Here is a 13529-nt window from a genome sequence, read left to right as displayed (position 1 = left end):
CTCTAGTACTTTGGCCACCTCATGCGAAGAGTTGACTCATTGGAAAAGACTCTGATGCTGGGAGGGATTGGGAGCAGGAAGAGAAGGGGATGACAGAGGATGAGATGGCTGGATGGCATCACTGACTCGATGGACGTGAGTCTGAGTGAACTCCGGGAGTTGGTGATGGACAGGGAGGCCTGGCATGCTGCAATTTACGGGGTCGCAGAGTTGGACACCACTGAGCGACTGAACTGAACTGAACTAATGGGGAAAAAACTATTAAAAACACAAACATATGGAGGCTAAACAACACGCTTCTGAACTGACAAATCACAGAAGAAATCAAAAAAGAAATCAAAATAGGCATAGAAATGAAAGAAAATGAAAACACAACAACCCAAAACCTAGGAGATTCAGTAAAATCAGTGCTAAGGGAAAGGTTCATAGCAATACAAACTTATGTCAAGAAACGAGAGAAAAATCAAATAACCTAACTTTACACCTAAAGCAACTAGAAAAAGAAATGAAGAACCCCAGGGTTAATAGAAAGAAAAAAATCATAAAAATTAGGGCAGAAATAAGTGAAAAAGAAACAAAGGAGACTATAGCAAAAATCAACAAAACTAAAAGCTGATTCTTCGAGAAGATAAATAAAATAGACAAACCATTAGCCAGACTTATCAAGAAAACAAAAAAAGGAGAAGAATCAAATTAACAAAATTAGAAATGAAAATGGAGAAATCACAACAGACAACACAGAAATACAAAGGATCATAAGAGACTACTACCAGTAACTATATGCTAATAAAATGGACAACCTGGAAGAAATGTACAAATTCTTAGAAAAATATAACCTTCCAAAACTGCACCAGAAAGAAATAGAAGATCTTAACAGACCCATCACAAGCATGGAAATTGAAAATGTAGTGAAAATTCTTCCAACAAACAGAAGCCCAGGACCAGATGGCTTCACAGCTGAATTCTACCAAAAATTTAGAGAAGAGCTAACATCTATCCTACTCAAACTCTTCCAGAAAATTGCAGAGGAAGATAAACTTCCAAACTCATTCTATGACACTACCATCACCCTAATACCAAAACCAGACAAAGATGCCACAAAGAAAGAAAACTACAGGCCAATATCACTGATGAATATAGATCCAAAAATCCTTAACAAAATCCTAGCAAACAGAATCCAACAACATATTAAAAAGATCATACATCATGACCAAGTGGGTTTTATCCCAGGGATGCAAGGATTCTTCAATATTCACAAATCAATCAATGTGATACACCACATTAATAAATTAAAAAATACAAACCATATGATTATCTCAATAGATGCAAAGAAAGCCTTTGACAAAATTCAACATCCATTTATGATAAAAACCCTCCAGAAAGTAGGCATAGAAGGAACATACCTCAACATAATAAAGCCATATATGATAAACCATAGCAAACGTTATTCTCAATGGTGAAAAATTGAAAGCATTTCCCCTAAAATCAGGAACAAGACAAGGGTGCCCACTCTCACCTCTACTATTCAACATAGTTTTGGAAGTTTTAGCCACAGAAATCAGAGAAGAAAAAGAAATAAAATTAATCCAGACTGGAAAAAAAGAAGTAAAACTCTCACTGTTTGCAGATGACATGATCCTCTACATAGAAAACCCTAAAGACACCACCAGAAAATTACTAGAGCTAATCAATGAATATAGTAAAGCTGCAGGATATAAAATTAACACACAGAAATCCCTTGCATTCCTATATACCAACAATCAGAAAACAGAAAAGGAAATTAAGGAAACAATTCCATTCACCATTGCAGTGAAAATAATAAAATACTTAGGAATAAATCTACCTAGGCAATGGCACCCTACTCCAGTACTCTTGCCTGGAAAATCCCATGGACGGAGGAGCCTGGTGGGCTGCAGTCCATGGGGTCGCTAAGAGTCAGATACAACTGAGTGACTTCACTTTCACTTTTCACTTTCATGCATTGGAGAAGGAAATAGCAACCCACTCCAGTGTTCTTACCTGGAGAATCCCAGGGACGGGAGCGTGGTGGGTTGTGGTCTATGGGGTCACACAGAGTCCGACACGACTGAAGTGACTTAGCAATAGCAGTAGCAGTAAAGAAACAAAAGACCTATATATAGAAAATTATAAAACACTGATGAAAGAAATCAAATAGATGGATAAATATACCATGTTCATGGATCAGAAGAATCAGTATAGTGAAAATGAGTATATTACCCAAAGCAATCTATAGATCCAATGCAATTCCTATCAAGCTACCAACAGTATTTTTCAGAGAATCAGAACAAATAATTTCACAATTTGTATGGAAATACAAAAAACCTCGAATAGCCAAAGCAATCTTGAGAAAGAAGAATGGAACTGGAGGAATCAACCTTCTTGACTTCAGGCTATCCTACAAAGCTACAGTCATCAAGACAGTATGGTACTGGCACAAAGACAGAAATACAGAGCAATGGAACAAAATAGAAAGCCCAGAGATAAATCCACACACCTTTGGACACCTTATTTTTGACAAAGTAGTCAAGAAAATACAGTGGAGAAAAGATAATCTCCTTAACAAGTGGTGCTGGGTAAACTGGTCAACCACTTGTAAAAGAATGAAACTAGAACACTTTCTAACACCATACACAAAAATAAACTCAAAATGGATTAAAGATCTAAATGTAACACCAGAAACTATAAAAATCCTAGAGGAAAACATAGGCAAAACACTCTCTGACATAAATCACAGCAGGATCCTCTATGACCCACCTCCCAGAGTAATGGAAATAAAAGCAAAAATAAACAATTGAGACCTAATTAAACTTAAAAGCTTTTGCACAAGGTGAAAAGCAAGATGAAAAAAGGCACCCTTCAGAATGGGAGAAAGTAATAGCAAATGAAGCAACTGATAAAGAATTAATCTCAAAAATATACAAGCAGCTCATGCAGCTCAATTCCAGAAAAATAAATGACACAATCAAAAAAAATGAGCCAAAGAACTAAACAGACATTTCTCCAAAGAAGACATACAGATGGCTAACAAACACATGAAAAGATGCTCAACATCACTCATTATCAGAGAAGTGCAAATCAAAACCACAGTGAGGTACCATCTCATGTCAGTCAGAATGGCTGCTATCAAAAAATATACAAACAATAAATGCTGAAGACGGTGCAGATAAAGGAAACATTTTTACACCGTAGGTGGGAATGCAAACTAGTACAGCCACTATGGAGAACAGTGTGGAGATTCCTTAAAAAACTGGAAATAGAACTGCCATACGACCCAGCAATCCCACTGCAGGGCATATACACCGAGGAAACCAGAATTGAAAGAGACACGTGTACCCAATATTCATTGCAGCACTATTTACAATAGCTAGTACATGGAAGCAACTTAGAGGCCCATTGGCAGAGTAATGGATAAGAAAGCAGTGGTACATATAGACAATGGAATATTACTCAGCTATTGCATTTGAATCAATTCTAATTAGGTGGATGAAACTGGAGCCTATTATACAGAGTGAAGTAAGTCAGAAAAAACCACCAATACAGTTTATTAATGCACATATATGGAATTTATAAAGATGGTAACGATGACCCTATATGTGAGACAGCAAAAGAGACACAGATGTAAAGAACAGACTTTTGTACTCTGTGGGAGAAGGCAAGGGGTGGGATGATTTGAGAGAATAACAATGAAACATGTATATTACTATATGTGAAATAGATCGCCAGTCCAGGTTCAATGCGTGAGACAGGGTGCTCAGGGCTGGTGCACTGGGATGACCCTGAGGGATGGGATGGGGAGGGAGGTGGGAGGGGAGTTCAGGATGAGGAACACATGTACACCCATGGCTGATTCATGTCAATGTACGGCAAAAACCACTACAATATTTTAAAGTAATTAGCCTCCGATTAAAATAAATAAATTAATTAAAAAAAAGAAAATGTACACTATTTAAATAGCTAGAAATGTAACACCAGGTTCTTATCTTTCTGTGTCAATCTACTCTTCCTTTCCTAATGATAAGTTATTTTAAAATACTGCTTATGTTGTACTGCTGAATTCTATGACTGTTGCAAAAAAAGTTTGGGGGGAGGCGCTCTGATGCCTTCCTGGGGGTCAATTTGCCTTCAATAATGATTACATGAGGTGAGTAAATGCATTCAAGGGAAGTTGTTTAGGGGCAAGGTGAGCTTTAAAGTGCTTTTTCATGTCTCTTAAGATAGTGCTTAACTATTTTAAGTCAGCTTGACTAGTTGAGTATGAAGCATTTTTGTTCTGAGAACCAAATAAAAAATGAGAAAAGAATGCAATGAAAATAAATAAAATCTTTAAAGCTCTAAAACCAGGAATTTCCTTACATGTGGTTAGCTTAAACTGATGCTAGATGTACCAGCAAATTTGGAAAACTCACAGCACTGGAAAAGATCAGTTTTCATTTCAATCCCAAAGAAAGGCAATGCCAAAGAATTCTCAAACTATCACACAATAGCACTCATCTCACACGCTAGCAAAGTAATGCTCAAAATTCTCTGAGCCAGGCTTCAACAGTACGTGAACCATGAACTTCCAGATGTTCAAGCTGGATTTAGAAAAGGCAGAGGAACCAGAGATCAAATTGCCAATATCCGTTGGATCATCGAAAAAGCAAGAGAGTTCCAGAAAACATCTACTTCTGCTTTATTGACTATGCCGAAGCCTTTGACTGTGTGGACCACAACAAACTGTGGAAAATTCTTAAAGAGATGGGAATACCAGACCACCTGACCTGTCTCCTGAGACATCTGTATGCAGGTCAGGAAGCAACAGTTAGAACTGGACATTAAACAGACTGGTTCCAAATAGGGAAAAGAGTACATCAAGGCTGTATATTGTCACCCAGCTTATTTAACTTATATGTAGAGTACAATATGAGAAACTCTGGGCTAAATGAAGCATAAACTGGAATCAAGATTTCCGGGAGACATATCAATAACCTCAGATATGCAGATGACACGACCCTTAGAGCCGAAAGCGAAGAAGAACTAAAGAGCCTCTTGAAGAAAGTGAAAGAGAAGAGTGAAAAAGTTGGCTTAAAGCTCAACATTCAGAAAACTAAGTTCATGGCATCTGGTCCCATCACTTCATGGCAAATAGATGAGGAAACAATGGAAATAGTGGCAGACTTTAGTTTGGGGGGCTCCAAAATCACTGCAGATGGTGACTGCAGCCATGAAATTAAAAGATGCTTACTGCTTGTAGTAAAAGTTTTGACCAACCTAGACAGCATATTAAAAAGCAGAGACATTACTTTACCAACAAAGGTTCGTCTAGTCAAAGCTATGGTTTTCCAGTAGTCATGCATGGATGTGAGAGTTGGACTATAAAGAAAGCTGAGCGCCAAAGAATTGATGCTTTTGAACTCTTGAGAGTCTTTTGGATTGCAAGGAGATCCAGCCAGTCCAGGACTGGTGCTGAAGTTGAAACTCCAATACTTTGGCCACCTGATGTGAAGAACTGACTCATTAGAAAAGACCTTGATACTGGGAAAGATTGAAGGCAGGAGAAGAAGGGGACGACAGAATGAGATGGTTGGATGGCATCACAGACTCAGTGGACATGAGTTTGAGTAAACTCAGGGATTTGGCGATGGACAGGGATGCCTGGCATGCTGCAGTCCATGGGGTCGCAAACAGTTGGACATGACTGAGCCACTGAACTGAACTGAACTGTACCTGTGAAACCTGCATCTATCTTTTCATAAAGCACCCGTCTTATTCAGAGGGTAGGCTGACTATATGAAGGAGGAGAAGGCTAACCCCTGGTTATAACAGTCCTTAGAGTAGTTGTGGAAAGGGAAATGATTTGCTTTTGATCACATAGTGGTAGAGCAGACTAGCATTGGTGCATTTTGTGAGATAAGAACCTGAAAGACAGGACTAATTATTAACAGAAAGAAGTTACACATCAAGGAACTAAAGCCTTCTCTCTTAGTTTTAAGGCCGCTATTACCTTCCTTTCTCCTTTCTTCTCTCCCCTATGTTTGCACTTTAAATAACAGGTCGTTTAATGTTAAGTATGATAGGTGCTTGGTATGATCATTATAGATGGCTCAGTGGTAAAGAATCCACCCTCATTACAGGAGGCACAGAAGACATGGGTTCAATCCCTGGGTTGGGAATTTCCCCTGGAAGAGGAGATGGCACCCCACTCCAGTATTCTTGCCTGGAAAATATCATGGGCAGAGGAGTCTGGTAGACTGCAGTCTATAGGGTTGCAAAGAGTCAGACACAGAGTGACTGAGTGCACACATGCACATTATACAAGTATAAAAGTATTTTCTACTAATAATCTGGATTACTTGGTGATCTTACTTTTTGAAGCTATCAATGTTACCAAAAACTAATATCACATTTTAAGTATGAATCTAAATATCCTCTAACATTTGAGAGGATCATGGCCACTTAACAGATGTCTAAATACTTAAAAGCTATAACTCAAGCTAGAAATACTAAATTATGTTCTATCCTTCCTAAAGATAGGAAGGCCAGGTTTGAAATATGAGTTCTCAGATCCTCAGAATTTTGTAAAAGTACTGTGCCACTAACAGATTGGGCCACTAATGGATCTCCACTTGATGGAATTTTGAGTGGGAAGTCATGGTGGGGCAATGTCAGCCCTGACTCAATGGCCCCTTTCACTTCTCTTTCTATACCCTATTACATTCTATGGTGCACATGACCTCAAACAGGAGTGTGAACCCCTCATCTTGTATATTCAAGTTCCATACATATCTGCAAACAGTTGACCCTTGTCTGCATCTTGGGCCTGGGGAGAGCACCTTGGTGTCATGATCTTCCTTCAGGAGGATGAACCTCAGACACAGCCGGCACAGGATCAGGGCATTTGGGAGAATATTCCTGGTGTAAATTACCTGGAGTGTAGTTAGAAGGGAGATCCCTTTGCCTTGTGGCTGCCTTGCTCAGTGAGGATGGATGTGGTAAGAGAAGGCAAAGGGGGTCCTCAAGTATGGAGTCTGGGAAAGAGGCACCTGTTGCCTGTTTCTAAGGACAGGAATGAATGAACATATCAAAAACTTTGTAAAAAGTGAAATCACATATAACATGAAGTGATTTAGTAATTAATTTCTTAAAGCTTGACTCCTTTACAAATAACTAGTACTGGATATGAAAACAGTGGGAAAACAAACTTCTCATTATAATTAAGCATTAAAATTTTATGAGCGCAATCTCATAAGGTTAGACTAGGAATTTCTGATATTTTACATAAGGTACATTTAAATAATAGACTTTGAAAAAACATTATAGGACTACACGAGTCTCTTATTTTGAGATAGAAATGTGAACATCCTTCATAGCTGATCTTCATCTTATATTTGAGTCTGTTTTATAATATGAGAGTATGTGTGAACATAGAATTATTAATAAATTCTCAGTATAAAATATAAATGTATTTCTATCAGCTTTGCCTTTGTTTATTTTCTTTTCAGTTTTTTATATGGTGTCAGTTTTTTCAATTACTTGCCCAGAGAAAACAAAACTGGCAAAGAAGGAAAATAATCTCTCCCAAGAATCAATTATATCCTAATTTCAGAGGAATCCCAATGTATTATTCCAGAAGGTCAAGTTCATTCATGGTAAACTGCTTCATAGAGTAGATTCACCAAGACAATTGATATTTTTTAGGACTTTCTTTGTTTCCAGTAGCAGTTTGTATTTTTCAAACATGTATTGTTTAATGTTTCAACATACAGTTTTTTCTTCTTCATGACTTTTTACTTCATTCATTTCCCTAAAAAGCTTTAAAAATGTTACCTACTGAAAAAGGATTATATGTAAGTCGTGGTTCCTGATCCTGCAAGTATAGAGTAGATTATACAACTATTCTGTGCTCTGTAAGACTGGTTTTAGGTAAGGGTCAATATAGGAAGCTCTGCTTTTTTGTATATTTGATGTTTATTGAATATTAATTAGATGCATATCCATTGTCATAGGCAATGGATGCATGGGAATATAAACAGAAATAATAATTTCTGAATTATTTCTGAATAATAATTTCTGAATAAAAACCTTTATCAGTCATTCTCAAAGTGTGGGCCCTCAACAAGCAGCATCAGCAACACCTGGGAATTTGTTTGAAGTGCAGATTCTTGGGTCCCAACTTAGTCCTAATAAAATCAGAATTTCTAGGTGCAGAGTACAAATTTATTTTTATTTATTTGACAGTCCTTCCAGATGTATCTGATGCATGTCAAAGCTTAAGAATCACTGTTCTGTGTATTATTGAAAGTTGTTAAATTATAAAAATATATTTATGGTCTAATAAACATACATTTATTTAACATCTCTTGCATGCCAAGCCCTCTGGGTATACAGAATGAAGTAAGAAATGGTCCCTGCCCTCAAAGAGGTCATAGTCTATTTGGGCACACATACCTACCATGAGCCAAGCTTTGTGTTAGCTTTTCAGTGGAGTATATGAGAAGAAAAAGTGTATATGTACACACATATATGTATGTGTGTAAATATATATATATACACACACATATATATATACACACCCACCCTGATATATATATATATATATGTATGTATGTATGTATATCAGTATGAGTAAATATAGCATTTCAAAGAATGATAAAAATGTTATTTTTGAGAGAAAATGTTTCAAAATGATTTAAAATCATTGTGAATAATAGAATCACAATTCTAATATTGTTATTTTTTACTTTTAGAATAAAATGTATTTGAATTTTTATGTTATTGTTGAGAAGTACACTTGTAACTAAATGGAAATTTTTTGCTCATTGTTTTTCAAAGGTTATTAAGGAGGTTTACAGTTGACCAAAAGTTAATTGTGCTTTAATGAGAATAATCAATATTTCTTTTTTAATAGTTGAAAGAAGAAGAAGATATAATATTAACTACCGAATCAAGGAGCTTGGCACTCTTATTCCAAAGTCTAATGATCCGTGAGTTCAATAATCATTTCTTAATTATGTTATGGTTTCAATACTACACAAAACAGGTGGGAGGGAAGAGGTGGAGGGGTGAACCAATGCTGAGTAAAGTAAGCAGCTTATGGTAAAGACAAGGCTACTACTGGTGTCATTTTAAAATATCTACTCAAGGCTGATAATTATTAAACATCAGACATCAAAATTGTTACTAACACTTATCCTATTGAGCTTTAGGAAATAAGTAAATTATTTCTTCCTACTACATAACAAATCTTTCTGTATGGCACCAATATTTTCAAATGTAGTGATAGTAACATACTCTCATGATATCAACTAGAATCCTCAATTTATAGTTATAGCAATTCTTCCAATTTAAGATTTATATGTACATGAAGATTGGAATGTTGAATTCTCAGAGGTTCCAAAATTCAAGCAAAAAATATACAAGCAAAAAATAAGAATTGTAAAAACATGCTTATTGATATTAGTCAATAATTTGTTGTTGTAATTAAATTTTCAGCTAGGTTTTGATGCCATATAGTTACAAAGTCAGTTGAACTAGATGTTTGAGGTTGTAAATTTCAAGAAATAGTTGATTAATCAAAATGTCAATTTACCATGTTTCTCTAAAACCATGAAAACATTGTAGCATTAATAAGGACTTGAAAAAAAAAATGTTTTGTTCGGACAGAATTGGACTCTCCAAACACTGGCATTATCCGTTATTCAGAAATGATGAGGTTTGATACAGTGGTTTTTGTGAAAAGTGAAAGTCCTCTTTCCCTAAATGCAAATGTGCTATTCACTCAGATGATTCAATCATTTATAATGGAGGAAATGCCATATATTTATTCTTATGGGCATAGTAGATAATGAAGGCTTCTTGAGTAGAATGGCAGAAAGAACACTGGATGGGGAGTCTGAAGAGCTTAATCTTGGCTAGGATCCACCACTAACTTTTCAAATCTTTTGAAGTCTCTCAGCATGCAACTCTTTCTATTAGCAGAACAGAACACCCATTTTCTAGATAAAAATTTAACACTTAAAACATAAATGCACATTTATTTGCCAAACATTTGATATAAGGTCAAGACTTTGTTGTTCGAATATATGTTTCAATTTTCTGACTTACATAAACTGCACAAAAATGTATAGTCTATTTTAATTTCTTGTAGATAAAACAAAAACCTAAGTGCCAACACCTAAGTGTAGATGGATTTTTTAAATGATGCATCCTAATTTGTAACAGCATATTTTTAGCAAACTATCTTACTGACATTTTACTTTATTTTTTCTGAGGCTTTTAATATATTTTTCCTAAAAAACAAGAGCTGTTTTTATAAATGCTTTTTTCTTATTTTGTATTCATATTTCATTAGTTAACATATATCATTTAGTTATACTATCACAATAACAAGTACAACGGGCATTCATTTAACACCCTGTCAGTAAGCACTGTCACCAGAAGGATAACAGAAGTACCTGGGTGTCTCAGAAGGTAGCCTAGTGGCCTCTATTATCTACTTTGTCTGACAACAGTCAGTGAGCATCACAAAGGGAATGGAGAACATTAATTAATCCTGAAAGTGATCAGATAAAAGTCAGTTAAGAGAGCTTCTCTTGTAACTGATAGAACTAACTCACAGTGCCAGGGCCAGGTTATATGAAGAAAACAAACGATAAGACTGTAAGATTAAGACTATGAACCCTGACTGAACATCTTTTGATATCACCATGGCTATAAAGCACCACTTATGGATGGAGTTTTATAAAAATAAAATAAAATAATATGCATAACCTCAAAAATGATAAAGCTTATGTGAGGGGTAATTATTACTCTATACTTTTATAGAGTAGCTATGGCTATAAAATGGCGGTTCTAATTCATTGTCAAGAAAAAGGGATGGCAAAATTTTCATTGTTAAGACCAAAGGATGGCAAATTTTTTCTTTAAAGGGTCAGATAGTAATTATTTCAAGCTTTGTGAGCATAAAGTCTGACAATTACTCAACTCTGCCATTGTAGCATGAAAGCTGCTGCTGCTGCTAAGTAGCTTCAGTCATGTCCGACTCTATGCGACCCCATAGACGGCAGCCCACCAGGCTCTGCCGTCCCTAGGATTCTCCAGGGAAGAACACTGGAGTGGGTTGCCATTTCCTTCCCCAATGCATGAAAGCGAAAAGTGAAAGTGAAGTCGCTCATTCGTGTCCGGCTTTTCGCGACCGCATGGACTGCAGCCTACCAGGCTCCTCCATCCATGGAATTTTCCAGGCAAGAGTACTGGAGTGGGTTGCCATTGCCTTCAGACATAGACAATATGTATATGAAAGAGGATGACTGCATCTGATGAAACTTTATTGACAAAAGCAGGCTGTGGACTGATCTAGAATAAGGAAAATCAGTTTATCCATAATCACATGTGAAAGGGACCATAGTTGGGGAAGCTTCATTGTAAGCTTTCTTAAGTGGTTTTCTCGTCTTTGTATATTTCAGAAAGGAGAATTAGTAATTGTTTTAATTCTATCGTATCATATGTAGACACTGGAAATATAAAAGTATTATATATTATACATATTAGGAGGATAGTAATACCTCATGAAAACTTTGTTGCAGTTTTATGTACAATGTATGCACTAGGTCACAATAGAAAACACATTTCTTACGGCAGATGCATTTGAAAGAGTGGGAAAACCACAAATTTGCAAAAACAGTGCTAAATAGAGACAGGAGACCTAGATCCCAACTTCTAAACACATGCGTTTGGGCAAGCAGAAAGAACTCTGAAGCTTTGGTTCTATTGGATCAGTTCTTCTTCAGTTCTTGTCTTGTACACTCTCCAGACGTGAGAGTGGACCAACCCCTGTAGGAGTGGTCTAGACCTGCTTAGTTTCCCTCTTTATATCTTTTGTTACTTCCTCTTTGGTAGTTCTGGGGGCTTGATTGGTTGTGCTTCATGCCAATGAGGCATGAACCAGATACCAGTCAGGGAAGAGGGTAAGAAGAGGACATTATGCAAGTGAAGCATGACCTCAGTGTTGAATCAGGGAAAGGAGTGTCAGTATGTTCTCCCGTAACTGTTTTTGACCACTATTTCGGACTGCCGTTTTGGGCCCTGTTTCCCTCTTCTAACTAGCCAGCAGTTCTAAAAAGGCTCTGAATGCCTTTCCAGCTCATGACTGTAATAAACTTAGGATTTGGTCTAGGAAGGGCTTCCCTTGTGGCTCAGCTGGTAAAGAATCTGCCTGCAATGGGGGAGACCTCGGTTCGATCCCTGGGTTGGGAAGATCTCCTGGAGAAGGGAAAGGCTACCCACTCCAGTATTCTGGCCTGGAGAATTCCATGGACTCTGTAGTCCATGGAGTCACAAAGAGTTGGACATGACTGAGTGACTTTCACTTTCACTTGTTTTAGGAAATGAAAGCTAATACCTGAAGGCGTTTTGATTTCTATGAAGTTGCCATTTTTGTGTATCAAAAACTTTCAGAAATTTTTACTTCTTTCGTCTTTGCTGGATCAAAATAGTATGGTCAGAAGGAAAACAAATAGTAAACAGTTATAGTTGAGATAAATATGTTGAGAAAATGAAATGAAAAACACACTACCAGGGAATGATAATATCTTAACCATTAGTGAAAAATCAAACCAAACAGAACTAACAAATAAGAAGGTGAAACATTTCTACAGATGTGTGATAGTATCTACTTCATATGTGCTTTTTATTAATCATATTTATAAAAATCATATTTATAAATATAAACATGCTAGCAGAGCATGCATTGTGCTATCAAATTATTATTTTTTCTACTTTTTTTTAAACTAGTTTGTCTACTTTTTTTATGACTTTTTCTACTTTTTTAGATATAAACCTAAAGGTTTTTTTTTTTTCTACTAAACTGATTTTTTTATCTTCTACAGTCAAAACTTTCTTCTGCTTTTGTGTAAGAATGGCAGTTGAACTAGTAAATGAAACCTAATAAGACTTTCTAAATCAGAAGTTATAAAATACTGATCAAAGGAAGAAGAATCAGACCTCTCATGATTTTTGTAATACTTTTAAGTGGATGTGTACTCCTAAAATGACAACAGATCATACATTTGCATAGTTTTGCCTGGCATCATTCCTACTCTAACTTACATATTTCTAATACCTGCCTTAGCCCTACAGACATTCAAGGTTTTAACTTCCCCAAAGATTTAAGTTCTTCAAAATAAATTATTTTGTAGAAAATGATAAGCCACTATGATTATTCACTCCTTAGGCAAGTCTTTGTATGTGTTAATGTTTACAGTATACTGTCATATATAATGTTTTTAAGGCCTAACTGCTTGAAATTATCTTGGGAGATATAATTAATATATCTCCTTAACAACAGACTGGTTCCAAATAGGAAAAGGAGTATGTCAAGGCTGTACACTGTCAGCCTGCTTATTTAACTTATATGCAGAGTACATCATGAGAAACGCTGGACTGGAAGAAGCACAAGCTGGAATCAAGATTGCCGGGAGAAATATCAATCACCTCAGATATGCAGATGACACCACCCTTATGGCAGAAAG

The 13529-nt window shown here is 36.3% G+C and overlaps 1 protein-coding gene across 4 annotated transcripts in view; it reads left to right on the top strand.

The window, feature by feature from the left end:
* TFEC (transcription factor EC) overlaps window positions 1-13529 on the top strand; it is a 96146-nt gene that overhangs the window by 78494 nt on the left and 4123 nt on the right. For all 4 annotated transcript variants that reach the window (XM_010831201.1, XM_010831199.1, XM_010831202.1 and 1 more), the window contains one exon: window positions 8909-8984. In XM_010831201.1, coding sequence (XP_010829503.1) covers window positions 8909-8984 — 76 coding nt within the window. The remainder of the gene's footprint in view (window positions 1-8908; window positions 8985-13529) is intronic.

The sequence above is a fragment of the Bison bison genome, unplaced genomic scaffold, assembly GCF_000754665.1.
Source record: "Bison bison bison isolate TAMUID 2011002044 unplaced genomic scaffold, Bison_UMD1.0 scf7180017864525, whole genome shotgun sequence".
NCBI classification, from domain to species: Eukaryota; Metazoa; Chordata; class Mammalia; order Artiodactyla; family Bovidae; genus Bison; species Bison bison.
Note: the sequence above shows the minus strand (reverse complement) of the source record. Positions and strands in the feature narration are given on the sequence as shown.